General features: G+C 44.0%; 1 protein-coding gene across 1 annotated transcript in view; it reads left to right on the top strand.

The window, feature by feature from the left end:
• Window positions 1-22533, top strand: part of MACF1 (microtubule actin crosslinking factor 1) — a 338082-nt gene that overhangs the window by 249042 nt on the left and 66507 nt on the right. The window contains 3 exon segments of the mRNA XM_070468372.1: window positions 696-895; window positions 3569-4064; window positions 4750-6221. Coding sequence (XP_070324473.1) covers window positions 696-895; window positions 3569-4064; window positions 4750-6221 — 2168 coding nt within the window.

The raw sequence follows: 22533 nt of genomic DNA, 5'->3' as shown, positions 1-22533 counted from the left end.
AGTTTGGCTTCTTGGCTTGGCTTCTTCAAACTGACAATCTGTCTGTGACAAAGAGAGCATTGATGATAAAAATGAAAAACAGAGGAGCCTGATGGGCTACATGACCATGGGGTCACAAAGAGCTGGACATGACTGATCGACTAACACACACGCACACATACTGTACTCATACTATGGAACTATAAATGATGTAGGTGAATGTGTACTGGTATGAAAAAAATAATTGGCATGAAAGATGTTCTGATCTTAATTAGTAAGTTTAAAAACAGGTTATAAAATAATATATATTTGCATAAAGTATTTTACATTATACATATGTACTTCTCTGAAGTTTTTTTTTTTTTTCATTTATTTTTATTAGTTGGAGGCTAATTACTTTACAATATTGTAGTGGTTTTTGTCATACATTGACATGAATCAGCCATGGATTTACATGTATTCCCCATCCCGATCACCCCTCCCACCTTCCTCTCCACCCGATTTCTCTGAAGTTTTATCCCATGGGTAGTTTCATACAACCACCACCATAGTCACGAATCAAAACTGTTTGTGACTTTAGTTAAAATTAAATGCAGGTTATTTTTAACTTAAAAAAATTAAATAATGCTCCAGGGGTCATTTCCTGTAGAATATTAGGGATAAGGCTAGTGGCTGATGAGGATAAAGGAATCCATTCTCTCATTTCCTCTCTACAGATTCCCGATGGGAAAGGGCCACTGAGGTGACAATGGCTCGGCAAAGGCAGCTGGAAGAATCTGCAAGTCATCTGGCCTGCTTCCAGGCTGCAGAATCCCAGCTCCGGCCCTGGCTGATGGAGAAAGAGCTGATGATGGGGGTGCTGGGCCCCCTGTCTATTGACCCCAACATGCTGAACGCACAAAAGCAGCAGGTCCAGGTGAGCAATTCCTGACAGCTTTTGAGCCAAGAATTCAGAGGCACACGAACCTGGGTTTGAATGCTGCTCTCAACAGGTAGATTCACATGACCCTGAACAAGTCATTTAACCTCTCGGAGTCTCTACTTCCTCACTTTAAATGAGATGCTTGTATGGTCTTTGTCATGGTGCCTATCAAATAGCAAATGTTCAATAACTGTATTGTTGATGTTGTTGACCGAGGCAGTAAGAAGAGCAGATGGTAGAATGGGAACTTCTGACTAAGTGTTAGAAGCATATTTTCTTTCAATCCCCAACGGTAGTGATTCACCTTACTTCATGCAGGGTTTTTATCTGCTGGCTTTACTTAAAGATTTCCTGCTGATCAGGCCTTGGGACCTGAGATCCTGAGGATCTGTGAGATGTAGGTTGGTTCCCTTATGTCATTTCTGATGAAGTCCTGCCTAGAACATTTCCTTGTTCTATATCTTCTCACCACCCACTAAGTCCCCTAAGACTAATTTTTGAACCCTTTCTCTTAGCCCCTGCATCCAATTAATTACCAAGTCCTATTTAGTCTACATACAAATTTTCTAATCCAGTGGTTTTCTAATCCTTTGGTGTCCATTCCAAAAGTAAACATTTTGCTCTCAAAACCCTTTTACCCTCTTAAAAATTATTGAGGATCCCGAAAAGCTTGTGTTCATCTACTGATATCTATTCATTTTAACTGTATGAAAACACTGGGGAGTTTTTTAAATGGGCATTTACAAATTAATTTTTAAAATTATAGTGATACAACCATAACACTTAACATAGATAAACATTTTTATGAAGAAAGAATATTTTCCAAAATATAAAAAATTGAATGAGAATGGCATTATTTTATATCTTTGCAAATCTCTTTAATGTTGTCTGACTTGGGAATTCCTTAGTGGTCCAGAAGTTAGGACTCGGTGCTCTCACTGCCTAGGGCCCAGATTCAGACTCGAGTCAGGGAACTAAGATCCTGCAAGCTGTGGCCAAAAATAAATAAATAAATAACTTTTGAATGTCTCGCTTAATAGAATAGTCTCATAGGTTTTCATATATGCCTCTGCATTCAGTCTTTGTGATATCCGGTGTCATGAGAAAATAAGAATCATAAAAGGTAGACAACATCTTAGTATTCATGAAAGTAGTTTTCACCTTACTGATGCCATGCAAAGACTTAGGGACTCCCAAGGGCCCCCAGACCCCACTTTGAGAGCCGCTGTTCTAAGCCTCTCTTCTCCACTCTACTTGCTAGTAGGCTACCTCTCGGGCCTCTTCCCGTTACAACAGTCCCTTACAGGGCTTCTTGGTTTAGTTTATCCTCCACACAATTATCAGGTTATCCTCTTAAATCATGTATCTGGATATATTAAAATGCCTCTGTGGCTCTTGGCTGCTTATTGAACAAAATTCAAATACCTGCTTACTATGGTGCATAAGGCTTTCCACAGTTTAGTCCCAGTTTGTCTTGCCAGCTCTTCCCCCACGTACCCAGGCTTCTTCCCCCACGTACCCAGCCTTCCTCCCACACCAGAATTTCTCTCCTGAGCACACTGCACTCACAGACCTCAGAAGCTCTGCGCCTCTGCTGCTCCCAGGCCCTCCTCTGACCAGCCTCACCCTCTGTTTCTTGGGAGAACTCGTGTGCTATTTAGTGTCACCTGGAAGCCTTTCCTGATTTCCCTCTTCTACGCTTGTCATCCCCTGAGGAATTAACCCCCTTTATTTCTTGCTTTCACAATTCCACGTTCACGTTAGCATTTTAGCATTTCGATTTGTTGCATTATATTATAGTTCATTATTTACACATCTATTAGTCCTTGAGGTATTTTGGCATATTTATTTTATTTATTAGTTGGCATATTATTTGGCATATTTATTAGTCCTTGGCATATTTATTTTTACACAGTATAAGTGCTGAGTACTTTCCATATTTAATCCCAACAACAACCAAGTAAGTACTTTAGTATCCTCATATTACAGATAAGGAAGCTGGGGACTTTTCAGAAAGCTGCCTAAGTTTATACAGCTTAGTGAGTGATGGAGTTAGTATTTGAACCCAGAGGTCTGACTCCAGAACCTGTGATCTTAATTTCTTTGATGAGTGAAGCAGCAGATAGAAAAGACTAAAAAGGAATAGTACTTGCTTTAAAGAAGCTTTTTATCTAATTGTGCTTTATTATAATGTATAGCTTTATATGTGCTGTTGGAAATTTGAGAAAGGAAATAAGCAAAACAGGGCACTTAGAGTTGAAATGGCAAGCTCTGCCAGTAGCATAGTTCATTGTGGGACCCAGAGTTTCAAGCTCCTCATTCAGAGGCCTGGGTTTTGCCTGGCGGAGCTGATGAGTGCCAATCCAGTCAACAAACTTTGTTTTCCCAACCTCGGCGGACCTTAGTAACTGATGTTGAAACACTATAGGACAAATAAGGAAGAGAAATAAAATAGACACAATGATCCTTTCAAAATAAGTTTTTTTTTTTATTAAACAGCTGTTAAAAGTGATGCTACATTTTCCCAGTAGCCTGGTCTTTGGAGTTTTCTGCTTTATTTTCAAAAGGAGTTGGCACTACTTGGCACAATCTAAAATCGGTTTGTGTTTTGACACTGTTTTTAGATCTGTTTTCTATCTAAACATTGTGGTGTCATTTCTATCGCAGTTTATGCTGAAGGAATTTGAAGCACGCAGGCAGCAGCATGAGCAGCTGAACGAGGCGGCTCAGGGCATCCTAACGGGCCCTGGAGATGCCTCTGCTTCCACCAGCCAAGTGCAGAAGGAGCTCCAGAGCATCAATGAGAAGTGGATTGAGCTGACTGACAAACTCAATTCCCGTTCCAACCAAATTGACCAAGCTGTTGTCAAGAGCACTCAGTACCAGGAGCTGCTGCAGGACTTATCAGAGAAAGTAAAGGCAGTTGGGCAGCGACTGAGCGGCCAGTCGGCCATCAGCACCCAACCCGAGGCTCTGAAGCAGCAGCTGGAGGAGACCAGTGAGATTCGATCCGACGTGGCGCAATTAGACCAGGAGATTAAGGAGGCGCAGACACTCTGCGATGAGCTGTCAGCGCTCATTGGCGAGCAGTACCTCAAGGATGAGCTGAAGAAGCGTTTGGAGACTGTTGCCCTGCCCCTCCAAGGTTTAGAAGACCTTGCAGGTGAGTTGAGGTGAAGAACACACTGCTGCCGTCATTGGTGGCAAGCCAAAAGAAGGAGTGGATTCGTGGTCCCAAGAATCTAAGGTGACCTTTAAGTAGCTTTTGGACTCAGAAAGGTGTGACCCTACCCCTTTGTCCAGCTACAGTGAGGACTGCTGAGGTCATCACACATTTGATTGGTCATGAGCAATGACTTTACATGGCATTACATACCATGATTCTAAAGATAAGAGTGCTGGTATAAATCCAGCCAGCAGGTAGAGATTCATGCTCTTAGATGTACTTACAGGTACAGTTACACGTGTACTTTCATTGATATTCATTTATATTCTATGTGTACACACATTTATACCATATATACAAAATTAGAACATGTTCTAGACTTCTTATGATGGCCTTGTACAAGAAAAATTTTGTTATTAATTTGTTGCCTCTTTATCTGGAGACATTTATGGCGTTTTACCAGCTTAGAAGTTAAAAGTTTACTTGTCTTAGTCAGATCACCTTACAGACTTGATGTGAGGATTGAATAGGATACAGTGTATGAAAGAACCTAGTTCTGCTTCTTTTAGGTAGACCCTTGGTTAGCATCAGTTTCATTTTCCTACAATTAGACCATATACTCCCAGGAAACATAAATGCCATGTTTAGACTTGATGATTTAAATTTGATTTTCTCATTTCAGCTGACCGCATGAACAGACTCCAGGCAGCTCTTGCCAGCACCCAGCAGTTCCAGCAAATGTTTGATGAGCTGAGAACCTGGTTGGATGACAAACAAAGCCAGCAAGCAAAAAACCGCCCAATCTCTGCAAAGCTGGAGCAGCTACAGTCTCAGCTACAGGAGAATGAAGACTTTCAAAAGAGCCTTAACCAGCACAGTGGTTCCTATGAGGTGATCGTGGCAGAAGGAGAATCTCTGCTGCTTTCTGTGCCTCCTGGAGAAGAGAAGAAGACTCTACAAAACCAGCTGGTAGAGCTCAAGAGCCACTGGGAAGAGCTTAGTAAAAAAACCGCAGACAGACAGTCCAGGCTCAAGGACTGTCTGCAGAAGGCTCAGAAATACCAGTGGCATGTGGAAGACCTGGTGCCATGGATAGAAGATTGTAAGGCCAAGATGTCTGACTTGCGGGTCACTCTGGATCCCGTGCAGCTGGAGTCCCATCTCCTCAGATCAAAGGCTATGCTGAGCGAGGTGGAGAAGCGCCGCTCCCTGTTGGAAATCCTGAACAGTGCTGCTGACATTCTGATCAACTCTTCAGAAACAGATGAGGATGACATCCGGGATGAGAAGGCTGGTATCAACCAGAACATGGATTCCATCACGGAAGAGCTACAGGCCAAAACAGGGTCCCTTGAAGAAATGACTCAGAGGCTCAAGGAGTTCCAGGAAAGTTTTAAGAATATTGAAAAGAAAGTCGAAGGGGCCAAACACCAACTTGAGATTTTTGATGCCCTTGGCTCTCAAGCCTGCAGCAACAAGAACCTGGAGAAGCTGAGAGCCCAGCAGGAGGTGCTACAGACCCTGGAGCCCCAGGTGGACTACCTGCGGAACTTCACTCGGGGCCTGGTGGAGGATGCTCCGGATGGATCGGATGCTTCTCAGCTGCTCCATCAAGCTGAGGTTGCCCAGCAGGAGTTCCTAGAAGTGAAGCAAAGAGTGAACAGTGGCTGCATGGCCATGGAGAACAAGCTAGAGGGGATTGGCCAGTTTCACTGCCGCGTCCGAGAAATGTTTTCTCAGCTGGCAGACCTGGACGATGAGCTAGATGGCATGGGTGCTATCGGCCGAGACACTGACAGCCTCCAGTCCCAGATCGAGGATGTGCGGCTATTCCTTAACAAGATCCAAGCCCTCAAGCTGGACATTGAGGCCTCAGAAGCAGAGTGCCGACAAATGCTGGAGGAAGAGGGGACTCTGGACCTGCTGGGTCTCAAGAGGGAGTTAGAAGCCCTGAGCAAACAGTGCAGCAAACTTACCGAGAGGAGCCGAGCGCGGCAGGAGCAGCTGGAGCTGACCCTGGGCCGCGTGGAGGACTTCTATCAGAAGCTGAAAGCGCTCAATGACATGACCACAGCAGCAGAGGAGGGGGAGGCCCTCCAGTGGGTCGTGGGGACCGAGGTGGATGTCATCAACCAGCAATTAGCAGATTTTAAAGTAAGCCTTGCCCTTGTTTTTTTACCTTTTCCTGTCTGATATGTGTATTTCTTTTCTTGTAACTTGGAGACCAATTGAGTGTGCATCTTCACTCTGTCTCTGGTTTCATTAGTCTCACTTCCATCACACCAAAGCACACAGTTTGCAGACTAAGTAGTCTCTTGCGCTTCTGAGCAACTGGGTTGAATGTTCCTCTGTTCTAATTTATTTTAATGTTTATAGCCGATTAAGGATATAGACAGACTGAACCTCATTTCTTATTCTAAGAATCTTCTCTTGTGATTTCTTGAGAGTTCACGTTAACTAACTTTTGTAACAGTAGTGCATGTTGGTTGAGGACTCTGCTTTTCAGATGGAGGTATAGGAACCCATAAGATAAACATTGACTCTTCTTCCTAAAGTGTGGGGTATTTTTCACAGATTTGGAGGGAAAACTGCTGACACATGATTGATGTGTTTTGAAAGAAAATGAAAAATCCTCATGAACTATTAAGACAAAACATAACACTTCAAAGAAATTTTCCACTTACAGCAAGTAGTGCTTAAGACTATGCCCCAGACTCCTCAAGAGCACTAGTTCTCTGCATGTAGGAGAGTTTGAGAAGCACAGCCTTAATTGCAAAAATATTTTGATTCTTTGCCTGAGTCAGAATTTCCAGTCCTGAGCTTTTGTGAGTCTCTATTAAAACACCAGGGGAAGAAGAGAGGAGTTAACTCAAAAGTGCGAATTTGCCAGGTCTGGACTTGGAACTTGGGCCTGTCTACTGGGTGTCGGCTCTCACTGCCTGAGCCTTTCACCCCCAGACTCACCTGAAAGGGCCTCTCTCCCCTGCTGGGGGCCTATGTGCCTGCCTTTCCTTCTTGGCCCCTGGAGTGGTTTGGAAAGGGGACTTCCAGCACTTGACTCCCGTTACCAGTGGCGTTCGTTCCTACTTACACAGAAATGCTTTGCCATCAGACTTGTTCTCTTAGAGTCCCTGTGTCAGGATTCTCCCTATTAAAAATATGGATGGAAGGTGGTATGACACCAGGTCAGAGCCACATGGTCCCAAAAAAGATCACAAATTTGTAGACGAGATCCAGGTGGCGGTTTCAGAAGGACCCCTCTAGGCTAGGGGATGTTCAGCACTAAGGCGAGGCGTTGACTGAAGACCCCCTTCCAGTGCAGTGAAGAGCAGCCCTAGTCATCATAGCTGGGATTCTCGAGGCCCTGGGTAAGGAAAGGGTGGGTAGAGAAAGTTCAAACCCACGAGCCCAGGTGTTATCCTCGGGGAAAGGCCCCTACCTGATCAGTGGCCGGGTGGCCTTTCCTGCTGTGTCACATGGGCTTCTCTTCCCTCTTCCACTGTAAGCCCCTAGAAAGCAGAGCCTCTGTTATAGGCATGCTTCATATGTCCGGTTTACTTGAATCCAGGTTAATCAGAATCAACTGTCTAATCAACTAAATGAGGATTTCTTTAGAAAACTGAAGTTTATCCTTTGAGGCACCAAGCTATAGTTTTATCAAACTAAGATTCTGGTTTATATGGAATTACTTTAACCCTTATTTGCCTAATTTCCTAAACATTACATTATATTGCAAGTTTTTCTTTACAAGTACGGGTTAACATTACTGAACAGATTGTGCCTGTTCTCCATTGTGGTAATATCCTCAGGGACATGAGACACACTGGGGCTACTTTTTACTAAATGTCTTTAATTACCTTGCAGTTTGAGCTCTGTTTTGAAGGGCCTCTGATAGCTGTACTGGTTGAATTCGAGTGTGTGTGTGTGTGTGTGTGTGTGTGTGTGTGTGTATTTGGGGGGACTGGTTGAGTTCGAGTGTGTGTGTGTGTGTGTGTGTGTGTGTGTGTATGTATTTGGGGGGATGTAGTTTCTATTTTTTCCCCCATTACCCTGATACCAGGTATTATTTCTTACTGCTATTACTTTTCACTGTCTTGAGCAGTCTGTCTCTTCCTTCAGATCTTCAGTGAGCCGAAAACAAAGTGAACAAGCATGTTAAAATTGCATTAAATATGACCTAGGATATTAAAAAGAATCCACAGGCAAGCATATACTGTGTTTGGATTTGAAGACAAGTAATTGTTTCCTGTTCATTTAATCCTTGGTTTCTAGAGACATTCTGAATTGTGATGCTGCTGTAAGCTTTTAAGAAATTCCTGGACATCCTCATATTTTATTTGTATCCTAGCATATAGCCCAGCAGCACTCGGGGTTCAGTAGCTGCTGAGTTGCTTGGTATAGCAGGCATGTTGCACTGATTTCTGAGAAGCCTCCCACCACCAGTACTGTGGCTGTGAAGGCTGGGGCCAGCGTGTTTATCTGCAGGGAGCTGGTGTTGACAAGGCAAGACCAGAAGATGAGTGTGAGAAGGAGGGTGGTGAAGCTGCGTGCCCTATGTGTATCCTGCTCAAGCTGGGGATGCAGATCAGCAGTCTGGTTCCCCAGATTCACCTTACCAAGTCAAGGGCTTAGGGAAGAGTTTTTGCCTCCCCCCGGCAAAGATCTTGAGGCAGGAGGGGAGGAAGACAGTCATGGCTGAGCTCATGGGAAGTGAAAACAATGAGAAAGGAAAAGCTGTGTGTCAGTTCACAGTCCCCAAGAGGCTGAGCCAAGGGAAGTTCTTTCTGGACCCGTTCTGAGGACTGAGTCAGTTTCATGATCTGAGTTTCTGGGTTAATGTGTTCTGTATTCCAACGATAGACTCATCTTCCCTCACACCAGCAGCAGACTAGATGCATGCAGTGTGATTCGGCTTTCAGATTCAAACTGTTTTTTAATAAGGAACAGCAAAGATGAAGATAAGTATTAAAAAACAGCATTCGTTTTAAGTTTTTACCTCTTTTTTTTTTTTTTTTTTTAAACAATGGGATCATGCTCTCAGCACAGAATCTGCTGAAGAGAAGAGTATGAATCTGTGAGACGGAAGTGCGGGCTGTGCTTTGACCCCGCTGATGCCACTGGGGATGGTCGGAATAGACAGATGAGTCAGGTCTGTGGAGGACCCAGGCTTCCTTGGGACTGTGCAGCAGTGCTGATACATGCTTGGAAGGGCAGTGGGCCTCTGGGGAAAATGATTTCCTTCTTAAATGAATGTGAAAAACTGGAAGTCATTATTCCTAGGAAAGACTTTTCCCTCAGTTGCTTCTGAATAATTGATAGAATCTGGTCAGCCAGTAAGGACCCATGAGATTGGAAGGGAGGAGAGTCCTTTCTCACTAAACAGGCAAAGACCTCAGGCCTCTTGGGTTAGACACTTTACTGCACTCTGCTCTCTCTGTCTTCCACAAAAGAAGGAAGAAAGCCATGAAAGAAAATATTGAGCATGTTTGGAGAAACTGGAAGGAAAAGACTTTGGTTAATCTCTTCAGGAAATTCCATTTTCCTGAACAAGAGAGTCTCTTGATTATTGAGAAAAAGGAATTGTGTTAAATATATACATAACTAGAGTCCAACAAGAAAGGAAGGACCTTTATTTCATTGAAACTTAAGCCAAAGAATTCCCTCAGGGTGACCTTTCTAGGAAGGAAAGAAAAAGACTCTAGATGTAGAGAAGAAATCTATGAAGTCTGATGATAACAAAGACGTTTTGAAATTGCCTGTGTAGGTTTTGTAATCAAGAACTGAGATCATTCTGAGTCTTACATCAGCCCCTCCCTTGCATCCGCCTCAGGACCCACGCCTCTCAGTCAGGATGTGTGGAGGTTTGGGTCTGGGAGGCTGTTGGTGAGGCCACAGGCTTCCTTAGGACCGTTCTCAGTCTTGATTGAGGCTGAGCAGGGCCCAGGGTCAGGGACTACATGCTCTTGCAGCCTGTGTCTGGAGACCTTTATCCTACTGTGAAGCCAGAACAAGAAAGCCCCATAAACTTGTCCATTTGATTCTTTTTTTTGGCCTCATGGAAAGCGAGCATAAGCTTCCCTGTGAGCACATGTAAAAACTCTCGGAGGACAGGGCCTGCCATGGAGCTGAGAGACTGCCAATTTGGGCAATGATGGATGTTCACTCCTTCTTTGCAAATAATTACAAAGACAGTATCAGCTCCTCTGCGTGTTTGCCAGTTAACACTTACCAGAGAAGAAAGCAAGTGAGGTTAGCATTTTCTGCCTGCCCTTGGAGAGAAAGGAAATCACACTTGGTATGACCCATCTGTCTCCGGAGATTTAGGTATCGCCAGCTTTGCAGCAGCCAAGATAAGATGAGTAGACAGCCCCCCCCCCCCCCCCCCCACGTTGTGCTGACCCTTAGCCTGTGTTGGATTTTTCTTTCTTCCTTAAACCGGGCTATCCTGGTGGTGCTAGTGGTAAAAAAAATTCGCCTGCCAGTGCAGGAGACACAAGAGACGGGGTTCGATCCCTGGGTCAGGAAGATACCCTGGAGGAGGAAATGGCATCCCACTTCAGTATTCTTGCCTGGGAAATCCCATGGATCGAGGAGCCTGGCGGGTTGCAAAGAGTCGGACAGGACGGAAGCGACTTAGCACAGCACGGCACTAAACAACAACAAGTCCAAGAGAAACTGGGGTCCAAGGAAGGAGAAAGAATGCCCTTGAGTAAGGTTTCTCAGCCTGAGCACTCTGGATGTCTGGAGTGGGGCAGTTCTTGGTTGTAGGCAGCTATCCTGTGCGTTATGGGACATTCAGCAGCATCCCTGACCTCCGTCTACCCGCTCGATGCCAGTAACGGCCTTTCCCCAGCGTGACAGCCAGAAACACCACTGCACATTGCCAGATGCCCCTGGAAGGAAAAACCCCCCTCAATTGAGAACCACTGCCTGAGGAAGGAGAAAATTGCCGCCTTAGAACTCAGTTGGAAGAGGTGCTCGTTGATTAAGGTAGATCTTAATGTAGCAAGCCACCTTCTGGTAATCTGATTATAACTGAAGCAGCAATACCCGTCTGTAAATCAGCTTTTCCTTAGGCCAGGCCCTGGATTCTTTATTTTTCCTGGTGCTAATCGCTGTCTGGTTTAAAATCTCCTCGTCACTTTTCCTGGCATCTGTGGTTGGTTTCTTTTGCGTAGAGTTGTTGATGCAGGTGTTCAGCTGATGGAGCATTTCTCTGAAGAAGAGGAACTTCCTTTGTGGAAATACTCCAGGGAACTTCCTTGCTCTGTGCCTTTAAGGGGAGACTACAGGCTGTCAGTTGTTCTGGGCCCAGGAGCTCACAGTTTGGCTGCTGATATTTATAACCCTTATGTGAGCATCTCCCTCTGCACCTCCCCCCCCAGAATTCCAATGCTGTGTAATAATCCTCTCCACCCCCACCGTTGCAGCTGGGTGGGGAGAAGGTGAAGGAGCCTTTAAGATCTTTAAGTTAGCTTCATGTTGAACTTTTTCCAGCCCCATTTTAAAGTATTGCTGTTAGTATTTTCAGTATCAGCACCACAGGCAAAACCCCAAGCTTGTAGCCATTAAATTACCTTGAAGGAGCCTCACGTCTCAGTGAAGGTAGTAAAATCAGATGGAAGGGCATCAAGAGAGTGTTGATGAATTTCACAAAAATCTGGCTGGAAATTTTGATAGCAAGGGAAGATTTTAAACCAACAAATGAATATATCCTCAACCAGAAGGAAGGACTGAGCAGTTTCAATTGAGTTTACTGAAATTCTTCACACCTACTGTCAACATGTAGCATTTGCAACTAAGACTGATCATCATGGGAAACACGGGTATCCAGAAAAACTAGAATTTACCCTGTGCTGAACTTGGGTTTGTCACTGAGTTTTGAGTAGTGGACGTGGTTGAGATAAGCACGGGCTTGCAGAACGGGGCTGTTCCTTGCTGTGTATAGCAATGCTTGTTAGGCAGCCTCAGCCTAGTCCTGGGCACTTTGCAACGCGCCCTCTGGCACACAAGCCATAGAGGTGAGCCTCTAGGAAGTGAGATGAGTTGCTGTGAAAGGCACTTTGTTGTTAGAGTTGGTTGGTTTTACCAGGAATAAAATCAGTCCCACCGGGAGTCAGGTCAGGTAAGGTCACTGCCAAAACATCACTGCACAAAGGCTGTCTCCTGCCAGAGGGAGTCGTCCCAAGTCTCAGCTGTCTCGGGTGGAAAAGCCTCGCTGTGGGGAGAATGTGCTCCCTCCCCACCTTCTTTCATACTTTGCCACTGCCACTACTGGGGTGCTGTTCAGATACCAGTGTCTGGTATTGTCTGTGAAGGAGTAACACAATACACTTCTCCCCTGAACCTTTATAAGCTATTTTCCTACCACCAGTCCTGTGATTTGGAATGTGGACCTTTCACAACTTTGGCCATCAGGGATGAGAGTCAGAGCTGCAAGGTGATGGTCCCTGGATCCCTTCGTGGAGGTCAGGCGGAAGGGGCTCTGTATTCTTTTCAGTCCATCCTTACTGAGCGCTTGCTCTGGGTCAGTCCTTGTTGCAAGCTGAGATCTCAGATAGTCTCTAGTTAGCAGTGCAGCCTGAGAAACAGGTGCAAAGAGCTGCAATGGTAGGGACATAGTGGCAAGAAAGTAAGAGAGACCCGAGTCTAAATGATCTCCAATCCTAACTTCCTCCCCACTCCCCCCTCCATAAACCAGACATTTAAAATCCCAGTTGCAGATAAGATAACTGAGGTTTGAAGGTGTTAAAGTAACTTGTTCAAGCCACATAGCAAGTAAATATTAGAGCTGGGATTGGAAAGATGTTTGGCACCAAAGCTCATGCTTGACCAGTGGCCCCCAGTGAGGGTAGGGGAGGCAGTTTTGGCCCTTAGGGGACATTGTCAACATCTAGAGACATTTTGTACTGTCATGACTGGGGCTACTGCTCCGGCATCTAGTGGGTGCCGCTGAATTTCCTATAATACACAGAATAGCCACTTGCAAAAAAGGATTATTCAGCCCACTTCTTGAAATACAGGGGATTTTGGAATCTTGCCCTTTTCAGATTCCATGACAAGTAAGAGTTAACTGATAAAATAGTTCCATTGCCTGGGGAAACTTCATGGGTTTCCTTTTAGTAAAAAAAAAAAAAAAAGTGTTGGTTCTGAGAGAGATTTAAACAGATCTGTTGGATCGTCAGGATCTTGGGGAACTCATTTGAGTCAGTGGCTAAAGAATGCCCTCCAGGCTTGGCCAGTCCCCACCCGACCCTGCCTGCCACAGGACTCCTGCTGTGGAAGCCAGTCAGCTGTGTATCTCAAGCTGCTTCCTGTAGGGTGTGTTATGGAATGGCATCAGCCCTGCACCAGCTGGGAGTACTGACCTCAGTGTGATTTTATCAGACTCCATCCCTTTTGAGCCTTGCTATTTGGAACAAAAGATCCTCTGTTAGGAATGCAGAGAGCTAGCGTGATTGGACAGCCAGTGTGTACGCACATGGTTCCCACGGAAAAAACAGACATAAATTAGGCTGTAGCCTTTTAAAACTGAAGCCTCCAAGGTGGTCTTCCTTTAGCTTCTGTCTGTACTCACACTTCTTTCCGTGAGTGTTTATTCTCCCCCTAGATCTGATGGATTAAACAGGGGCATCTTCAGAACTGGTCTCTGTCTGTGCCTCCCTCCCCTCTTTTCCTTCCCCAGTCTTAGCAACTACATTTTTTTCCCTAATATATATACTTTTTTTTAATTTTTTTTTTATTGAAGGATAATTGCTTTACAGAATTTTGTTGTTTTCTGTCAAACCTCAACATAAATCAGTCATAGGTATACATATATTCCCTTTTGAACTGCCCTCCCATCTCCCACCCCAGCCCACCCTTCTAGATTGATACAGAGCCCCTGTTTGAGTTTCCTGAGTCACACAGCAAATTACTGTTGGCTGTCTGTTTTACAGAGTAATGGTAATATAAGTTTCCATGTTACTCTTCCCAAACATCTCACCCTCTCCCCAAGTCCGTAAGTCTATTCTCTATATCTGTTTCTCCACTGTTGCCCTGTAAATAAATTCTTCATTACCATTTTTCTAGATTCCATATATATGCATTAGAATATGATATTTATCTTTCTTTTTCTGACTCACTTCACTCTGTATAATAGGTTCTAGGTTCATCCACCTCATTAGAACTGACTTAAATGTGCTCCTTTTTATGGCTGAGTAATATTCCATCGTGTATATGTACCACAACTTCTTTATCCATTCATCTGTCATTGGACATCTAAGTTGCTTCCATGTTCTAGCTATTGTAAATAGTGCTGTAATGAACAATGGTATACATGTGTCTTCTCTTCAGGGTATATGCCTCAGAGTGGGATTGCTGGGTCATATGGTGGTTTTATTCCTACTTTTTTAAGGAATCTCCATACCATCTTCCATAGTGGCTGTATCAATTTACATTCCCACCAACAGTGCAAGAGCGTTCCCTTTTCTCCACACCCTCCCCAACATTTATTGTTTGTAGGCTTTTTGATGATGGTCATTCTGACTGGTGTGAGGTGATAACTCATTGTAGTTTTGATTTGCATTTCTGTAATAATGAGCGATGTTGAGCATCTTTTCATGTGTTTGTTAGCCATCTGTATGTCTTCTTTGGAGAAATGTCTATTTAAGTCTTTTCCACACTTTTTGATTGAGTTGTTTTTCTGGCATTGAGTTGTATGAGCTGCTTGTATATTTTGCAAATTAATCCTTTGTCAGTTGAGAAACTACATTTTTGATCCCCGCTGTCTATCCAGTCTTGTTTGCTGTGTAGACCATCCACTTACCCCAAACATCCATAGCATTTTACCTATTGATTTCTACTCATACCTGAAGGTTTAACAGAAGCCCCACATCTCCTCAAAACCTTGATTCCGCTCTAGCCCAGCTCACCACCTCTCCTGCTCTCTTAAATCACTTAATATGTGTAACTCATTTAGCCTTTATCATTACTGCCTAATTTTGGCATTTATTGATTATATGCAGTGTCACATCCCTCATCTTAATGTATCCATTTTTGTGTCCCTCAAAGTAGTTAGCATGAGTATATGCATAGTTGGACATTAGTGAATATTTGACTAAATGAATGCTTTTTATTTCTCATAAGCCATGTGAGCTGTGGATTCAAAATGCTATCTACTTTGCAACACTTGAGCTAAATCCTTGTGTGTTCTGAGAAATCCTCATCCTAGCCTGGACACCTCACTTTTCCATCTTGCCTCCAGGCTCCCTTCCTTCTCTCCTACTTAGCATACGTTAAAAGAACATAATTTCATTTCAGTATTAGCCTAAATAAGCAAAATTTAAAAATTTGCTACTTTGGATGCACCTGAAGAAAGCAGGTTCTGAAATGTCGTCTTGTAGTTACCCTTTACTTTAGAGGCATTGTCATTTACAATAACAGTCTTCATACTTCTATCAGCTTAGGGAGGAAAATTGAATATGAATTTGAGTCCAAAATACTCAGCTTGGAATTCTGGCTTTATCATTTACTAGCTGAGTGACCTTGGGGGAAATTACTTAGCCTCTCTGTATAGTTATTTCTGCTGTAAAACGTGAGCAATGGTAAATCCTACCTTTAGGGCCTTTATGAGATTTAAATGAAGTGATGTAGATGAAAACACTAGGCAGATATTAAGTGCTCAATGATAATATTCTTTTATTTTAAAAAGTTTATCCAAATACACACATTATAACATTATGAAATGTTTTTAATAAGTTACTCCCTTTTTGCCTACAGCTGATCATTCTCCAGAAGATTTGATCGAAGACCTAGTACCAAGTTAGATTAGCTCTTTTTCTTCTTGAAAAAATGGAAATGATGAAGATAAAGTAAATTAGTTTGACGACAGCAGTGAAACAGGTAGATGGACAAAAGGCCATCCTGAGCAGTTTCTCTGGGGAACAAATGTGGAGCTCATTGCCAGCCCCAGACTAGCAATACATAAACAGGCTTAGGTCATGACTCCTTAACACAGCTTTAAATACACTGTATGTACACATACATACACATACATGGTCATTCATTCATTCATTCATTCATTTCAGAATCCCACAGCCAGCAGGTTTCTCTGAGACCATTTTGACCTTGGTTTCTATGCTCTACACATCAGTATTATTTTTCAAATCATTAACCAGAATTAACCAGAAGCCATTACCAGCTCAGTGACTTCCTCAGTCACTCAGAGTTACCCAGCAGATCAACTTAATGATCTGAGGGTCCTTGGCCTAATTAGCTTTAGCATAGACCATGTTATCTTCCTCTGTTACCATATAATGGCAACTACCAAGTCAGCATCTTTGATAGAGACACTTCTTAATTTTAATCAATCTTTAATTAAAACATTAAGGGAGAAAATATCAGCTTAATTTCAGAGGAAGCAGCTTTAAAACACAGATAAAATTAATCTCTATGCCAAGTATACATGCCAAATCAAGATGTTCCTCAGAAAAGGTTTCAGCAATTACATGTTTCTAATATTTGGTTACATGTATCTATGAGTTAAGGGAAGCAGAAGATAAGAATTCAAAGAAATTGAACCTCTCTTAGGTCTTCCGCAGCTTGGATTCATTGCATCCATTCAAGTGAATTACTATCTCTCTCATCTTGCAGTTCACTCCCAGAGAAGAGCTCTGATTTAAGTCTAATTCTTTAAATTCAGCCTCAGTTGTTTGTTCATGATCAATGATAAGAACTGCTTTAGTAACAAAATGAAAGACAGTTTTCAAAAATCTCTTAACTCTATATTAGTTACTTTACATCCTTTTCTAATATTGGAGAGAAGACCCCTAAAGCAAGATTCCTTAGAGATTCAGCCCAGGGATCTATTTCATAGAAATAGCTAAGCACCTTTGGGAAGTTGTTACTTTATGAAAGTTGTGAAGTCATGCTATCCTGGAATTAGAAAGGCTATTCTTGGTGTAAAGTGAAAGCCCACGTGGTCACTTTCTCAGGGAAGCCTCCCCTGCACCTTGAGGCCACATCAGGCCCCTTGACAGATTCTCTCAGAGCACTGTTTGCTTTTCCCTCAGAGTACTTACTGCAGTTGAATTAAAGTGAATGTATGTATGTCTGTCTCTACAAGAATGTAGGCTCCTGAGCACATCTTGCTCATCACTCTCCCTTAGTGTCTGGCATGGATTAGGGCACACAGTAGATCTCAATAAATATTTGTTAAACAAATGAAAAGAATCAAGGCTACACTTTGTGGAATTACTTTTCTTAAGAGGACAGAAAGAGGAACCCAAAGACACCAAGAAGGACTGACTAGAAAGGTAGCATCAGGATAGCACAGTGGCATGGAAGCCAAACGAACAGACACAATAAGGGAGAACCAACACTTACTTTCTCACCACTGCTTATCCTTGATCCGCTACCGTCTGACCCAGCACCCATCACTGCACTGCAAGCATTCTTGCAGAAGTACTCACCGACATCCTAGTTGCCAAACCCAGTGGCCTTGTCTTAATTAATTGTCTTCCTCCTTCCTTGTGCACCACTTAACATCGTATCTTCTTTCTTAAAACCCTCCTGTCCATTTACCTTCCTGACATTGCACTCTCTCCATTTTCTCCTCTGGCTGCTCTTCTATTTTCTGTTTCAATTGGTCTTTCTACTTCCCTTACACGTGGCTCCTGAAATCCTGTCATCCGCCCTCTTCTCACCTCTCTCCACGCTCAGCCGTGGAATGTCCAATTCCTCACTGTCCTACAGAAGTTTTCTCCCTCTGTTATCTCCACCCTGACCTTTGGTCTTTCTGGATACCTCCACATGGGTAGCCTTTGAGTACCTCACACTCAGTATGTGCTACACTGAATGTGTTAGCTCCTCCAGTATTTCTTCCTGTCTGTTGCTGTTTTATAGGATGCTGTGCCCTCAGTCATCCAAAGAGGTTTATTGTTTTTTAATATTTATTTATTTGTTTGGTTATTATTATAACCAAATAAAAAGTTTTATTATTTAATAAATAAATGTTTATTTTTTATTTATTTGTGCCAAGTCTAAGTTGTGGCATGTGAGATTCTTTAGTTGTAGCATTTGAACTCTTAGTTGCAACATGCAGGATCTTGTTCCCTGACCAGGGATCGAACCCAGGCCCCCTGCATTGGAAACATGGCACCTTAGCCACTGGACCACCAGGGAGGTCCCGACGGCATTTTTTACATTTATTTTTCCCCCTAACCCCTACCCTCTATCTGATCAGTTGTGAAGTTCAAATAGTCTGTCTCTGCAATTAAGATTTGGATTTTTTTGTAATGCAATAATTTATATCAAATGGCAGTTGAGTGAGCAGCCAGGCTCAGTTCTTAGAAATTTTCCACAAGTGACTCAGTCACTTGTACGATGCCCTGGCAAGTTAAATAAGGAAGTCTTGAGATTTCCAGATGGTACTAGTGGTAAAGGACCCACTTGCCAACAAAGGAGAGGTAAGAGTCGCAGGTTCAATCCCTTGGTTGGGAAGATCCCCTGGAGGAGGAAATGGCAACCCACTCCAGTGTTCTTGCCTGTAGAATCCCATGGACAGAGGAGCCTGGAGGGCTACAGTCCATGGGGTTGCAAAGAGTTGGACACAACTGAAGTGACTTAACATGCACAAATAAAGCATAAATTCATGTTTGGATTCAGGGGCTTTGGTGAACTGACCTTGAGCTACTTACCGTTCTGACCTTTCATTTTTCCCTTGCATCTGTCCTATAACTTAAACCATGATAACTGAATTAGCTTCTTTAGGTTTCCAGCCTCCAGTCCTTCACTTAGAAATCCTTGTCTCTACCGTCTATCTCCAGATCCTGATGTGTAAATGTGATTCCCTCCATAAAGCCTTCCTGGAATCCCCTGCTTTCCTGCCTCCCACTGTCCTGTTAGGTCTTTTCTCACTTACAAAGCCCTATGCTTTTGCCATCACCACTGTCATGGGGAGTGGCTAACGAGGAATTAATACGGAAAGTCTACAGGCAGAAAAGGGCTCCAGAGGTCATGAGAGTTCCTGAAGAGTGTGTAGAAAGCTTTCTCATGGGTTTAGAAATACACAAGAGCTCAGATAGCACCAAAATCCTTAGATTTAAAGCAAGCTTCACATCATGCTGCATTGCTTAACAAGCCACTCTGTAGCCATCTTTATGTAATAAAAAGATGGTAGTAACTGATGCCTAACAGGTTCAGACTAATACTGTGGAGTTTCCACTTGCTACCAAATAAATGCTTGTAAAGTCTAGAGATCCCAAGATGAAAGGCATTTTGTAGGTTTTAAATGTGCAAGATCCAACCAGTCTTCTGTCTCCTCCTCTAGTCAGCACTAATCCTCCAAGAGAGAGGTGGATGAAAAGGCATTATAGAATCTGAGGAAGTATGCATCTAGGGTCTCCAGATTTTCCTTGGAGGCTGGTGGTTTAAATCTGGAGCAGACAAAGGCAAAATGCCAATTCCAAAACTTGGAAAGGGAGCTGTGTTAGGGTGTGAGGCGACTCCACCTTTCTGTTTTAATTAGACAGCAGGAAGGGCCAAGATTGTTCTTTCTTCCAAGTTCACCAAAGGAAAATCTGACACCAATTCTGTTCTTAGGAATTTCAAAATAAATAGAGAATTCTTTGAACTCTGTAATCAACGAACTGGAAACTAATTTAAAATTTGGCATCAGCACATATATTTGTGTTATAGGAATGGGGGAAGCATCAAAGAGGTGCTCCCTATACTTCTCTTTTTAAAAGTTTACACACAGCATGTGAAATGAACAGATGCTTTTTTTGTTGGAGCTATCAGGGTAACAAGAGGTTGAAAGCTGTATCAGGTATTTATTTCAGTCACTGAGATGGCTACTGGCAGAGTTCCACATACCAAAACTAAGGAGAAACTCATGAACAGATTAAAAAAAGAAAGACATGGAGGAAAGAGACTTTGTGCCTTTTTTCTCTCTCAAGACAAACTGATGATTTAAAGAAAGGAGCAAAGCACTTTTTGCAGGGGAGGGGAGTAATTGGTCAACTTTATGTAATCCTTTCTATAAGGCCATGTTTGAATTTTGGAGAGATTTCTTTGTAATAGTGTCTTAATATAGCCTCCTAATACACTAATCAGAGAGAGTGTGACTTAAGCTGATAAGTAATTTGAATCTGAACTTCATAGTTGATAAAATGCTCCCCTTACTTGGTGGACTGTAATGTGGAGCATTGGTGAGATTGGTGAGACTAAGGTAGATAGGTGTGGGGAAGGATTAAGAAAAGACTGAATTCATTGGCACCTGATTTAGTGAGCAAACAGGAAAGGAATTTCTGGCTATGAAGTTTGTGATTCCACATCAAGATCATTCTTTATAATAGAATAACCACCCACCCTTAGTCCAGAGCCAGAATTCCTCAGATTCTTCCAGCCAGAGGGCCCCTGGCACACTAACTAGTCTGTTATGATATCTGAACACGTAAGTGAGTGTATTTGGCCAGGGAGATTTGCTAGTGAAATTGATCTTGCCTTCCCTGGGTTTTTCCAGTTGTACTTAATAATTAAAGGGAAATTAAAACCCAGATTCCCTGAAACGTTAAGTATCAGATACATAAGCTAATCAAGCCCTCCAATCACATTGAATTAGAGTTAGAAGGGACCTTTAAATTCATCTTGAGCAAACTGAAAGAGGAATTGTAAATCTCTTTCCCCAAATCTCTGCCAAGTGATTGCTTGAGTTTCTGCTCAGACACCTCTGGGGTCAGGAAAGTCATCCCTTCAGGGGACGCCCTATTCTTTGAATAGCTGTGAGCAAGCTTTGTTGGTTTGAAATCTGCCCTTGGATCATAGTGTGCCAGCTTAAGTAGACATCCAGAACAAGCTTCCTTCCTCCCACTTCCCAGCCCTTTAGATACCTGATGTTCATCATATTGCTTGGAAACCATGCCTAGGTCAAGCATTCTTGGTTCTTTCTGCTGTTTGTTCCTCAGAGGACAGTCTTGCAATGTAGGACCAGGAGGGGTCAGCATTGTGGGGCAGCTCCTTTAACAGTTTTAGGACTAAAGAATATTCAAGTTAGAAAAGCTGTCAAGACACAATCTAGTCTGCCCACCCTCCCTTTCAGTTTACAGATGGATAGAGAACCTTTTGAATTTGAGTGGGCAGAAATTGATCAGCAGCCTCTTTCAAAGTAAGAAATGAAGTGTAGGACATTTTGCCAGTGAAAGGGCTTTTAGTTGCTTAATTCTGATTGCAGGCTTCAGCTGACACCTCCTTTTTGCCAAAGACTTCTCTGGCTCAAGTCAGCCTAAGGGCTCAGCTCGGAGTTTCACTGCCAGATCTCCATACACCAGCCATTGGCCTCACTTAACAGTTTGTATAGAGGGTAGAAATAACTTTTCCATAAGTTTTACCATCTGTATTGACCACATGGTCAGTTGAGAGATTTTAACAGACTTTTTTTCCTTCATAAAATCAGAAAATGGCCATCACAAAGGAGCAGCATATTACACCCCTTCTGATATGCAGCTGCCTCTGGTGGACGGGTTTCTGGGTTGCCCTTTGTACTTTCTTTGTTTAACCGTCACTGGGCGTGTAGATGGCTTTTCTAAAAGCCAAAAAGCTCTGGACGGGATTGTGGGCCACTTTTCTTTAGAATTTTCTATCTTGAGACTTGAAATACAGACCCCTCTTTTCATTTGGCCCCGAGGAGCTCAGGTTTCCTTGGATGTGCCCAGCGGTGAAGGAGCCCAGGTTTTGGGTCTTGGGGCGCTGCTGCCAGCATCTCCCCCGCTGCCCCGGCCGTCAGTTCCCTTCTCCTCAGTCAACACCATTCAGATCTGTGGGCAAAGAAATCCCGGTGAGGGAATGAACCGAGACCTGATGGACGTGAGGAACGGGAGAGGGAAGGTACCTGGAGTTTATCCAGTTAACTTGGTCCGAATTGAAGTGCCAGGTTTAAGGCTGGAGTGTTCTTGGGCTCGGCAGGGGCGCGTTAAAGGTGACATTGGAGGGACGAGGGACACCCCTTTGGCGGGGAGTGATGCCGGCAGACGGGGCCCAGAACGGCCCTTGCCAGAACCTGCTGGCTGCGGGGCGGCGGGGGCGCCCCTTCTGGCTTAGCTCGCCCTAGGGCTAGGAGCCGGGCGGGCTGGGACGCGGTGGGGGCGACAGGGGCCGGGCCAGCGGTGGGAGGGCGGGGCTTTCCTTTGTCAGGGGATTTGCGCTGCGCGGCCGAGACTGGCGCTGGTGCCGCTCCCCGCCCCTCGCTCTCTCGCGGGGCGGGGCTCTCCCTCCGGCCCCGGGGGCGCGGTGGGCGTGGGCCCGCCAGCCGAGCGGCGGGCGCTGGGCTCCCTCGCCCAGACCCTCGCAGAAGCCCCTCCCTCGGTGCCTCGGCCTCCAATCCCCTCGGTCGCCCCCTCTCTCCAGCTCGGCGGCTCTTCGCCCCGGCTCTGCCCCGCCCTCCTCCCCAGGCTCTCCGCGTCGCCCTCCCCGGCTTCCAGGGGGGCTG

Source organism: Odocoileus virginianus, chromosome 5, assembly GCF_023699985.2.
Source record: "Odocoileus virginianus isolate 20LAN1187 ecotype Illinois chromosome 5, Ovbor_1.2, whole genome shotgun sequence".
In the NCBI taxonomy this organism is placed as follows: Eukaryota; Metazoa; Chordata; class Mammalia; order Artiodactyla; family Cervidae; genus Odocoileus; species Odocoileus virginianus.
Note: the sequence above shows the minus strand (reverse complement) of the source record. Positions and strands in the feature narration are given on the sequence as shown.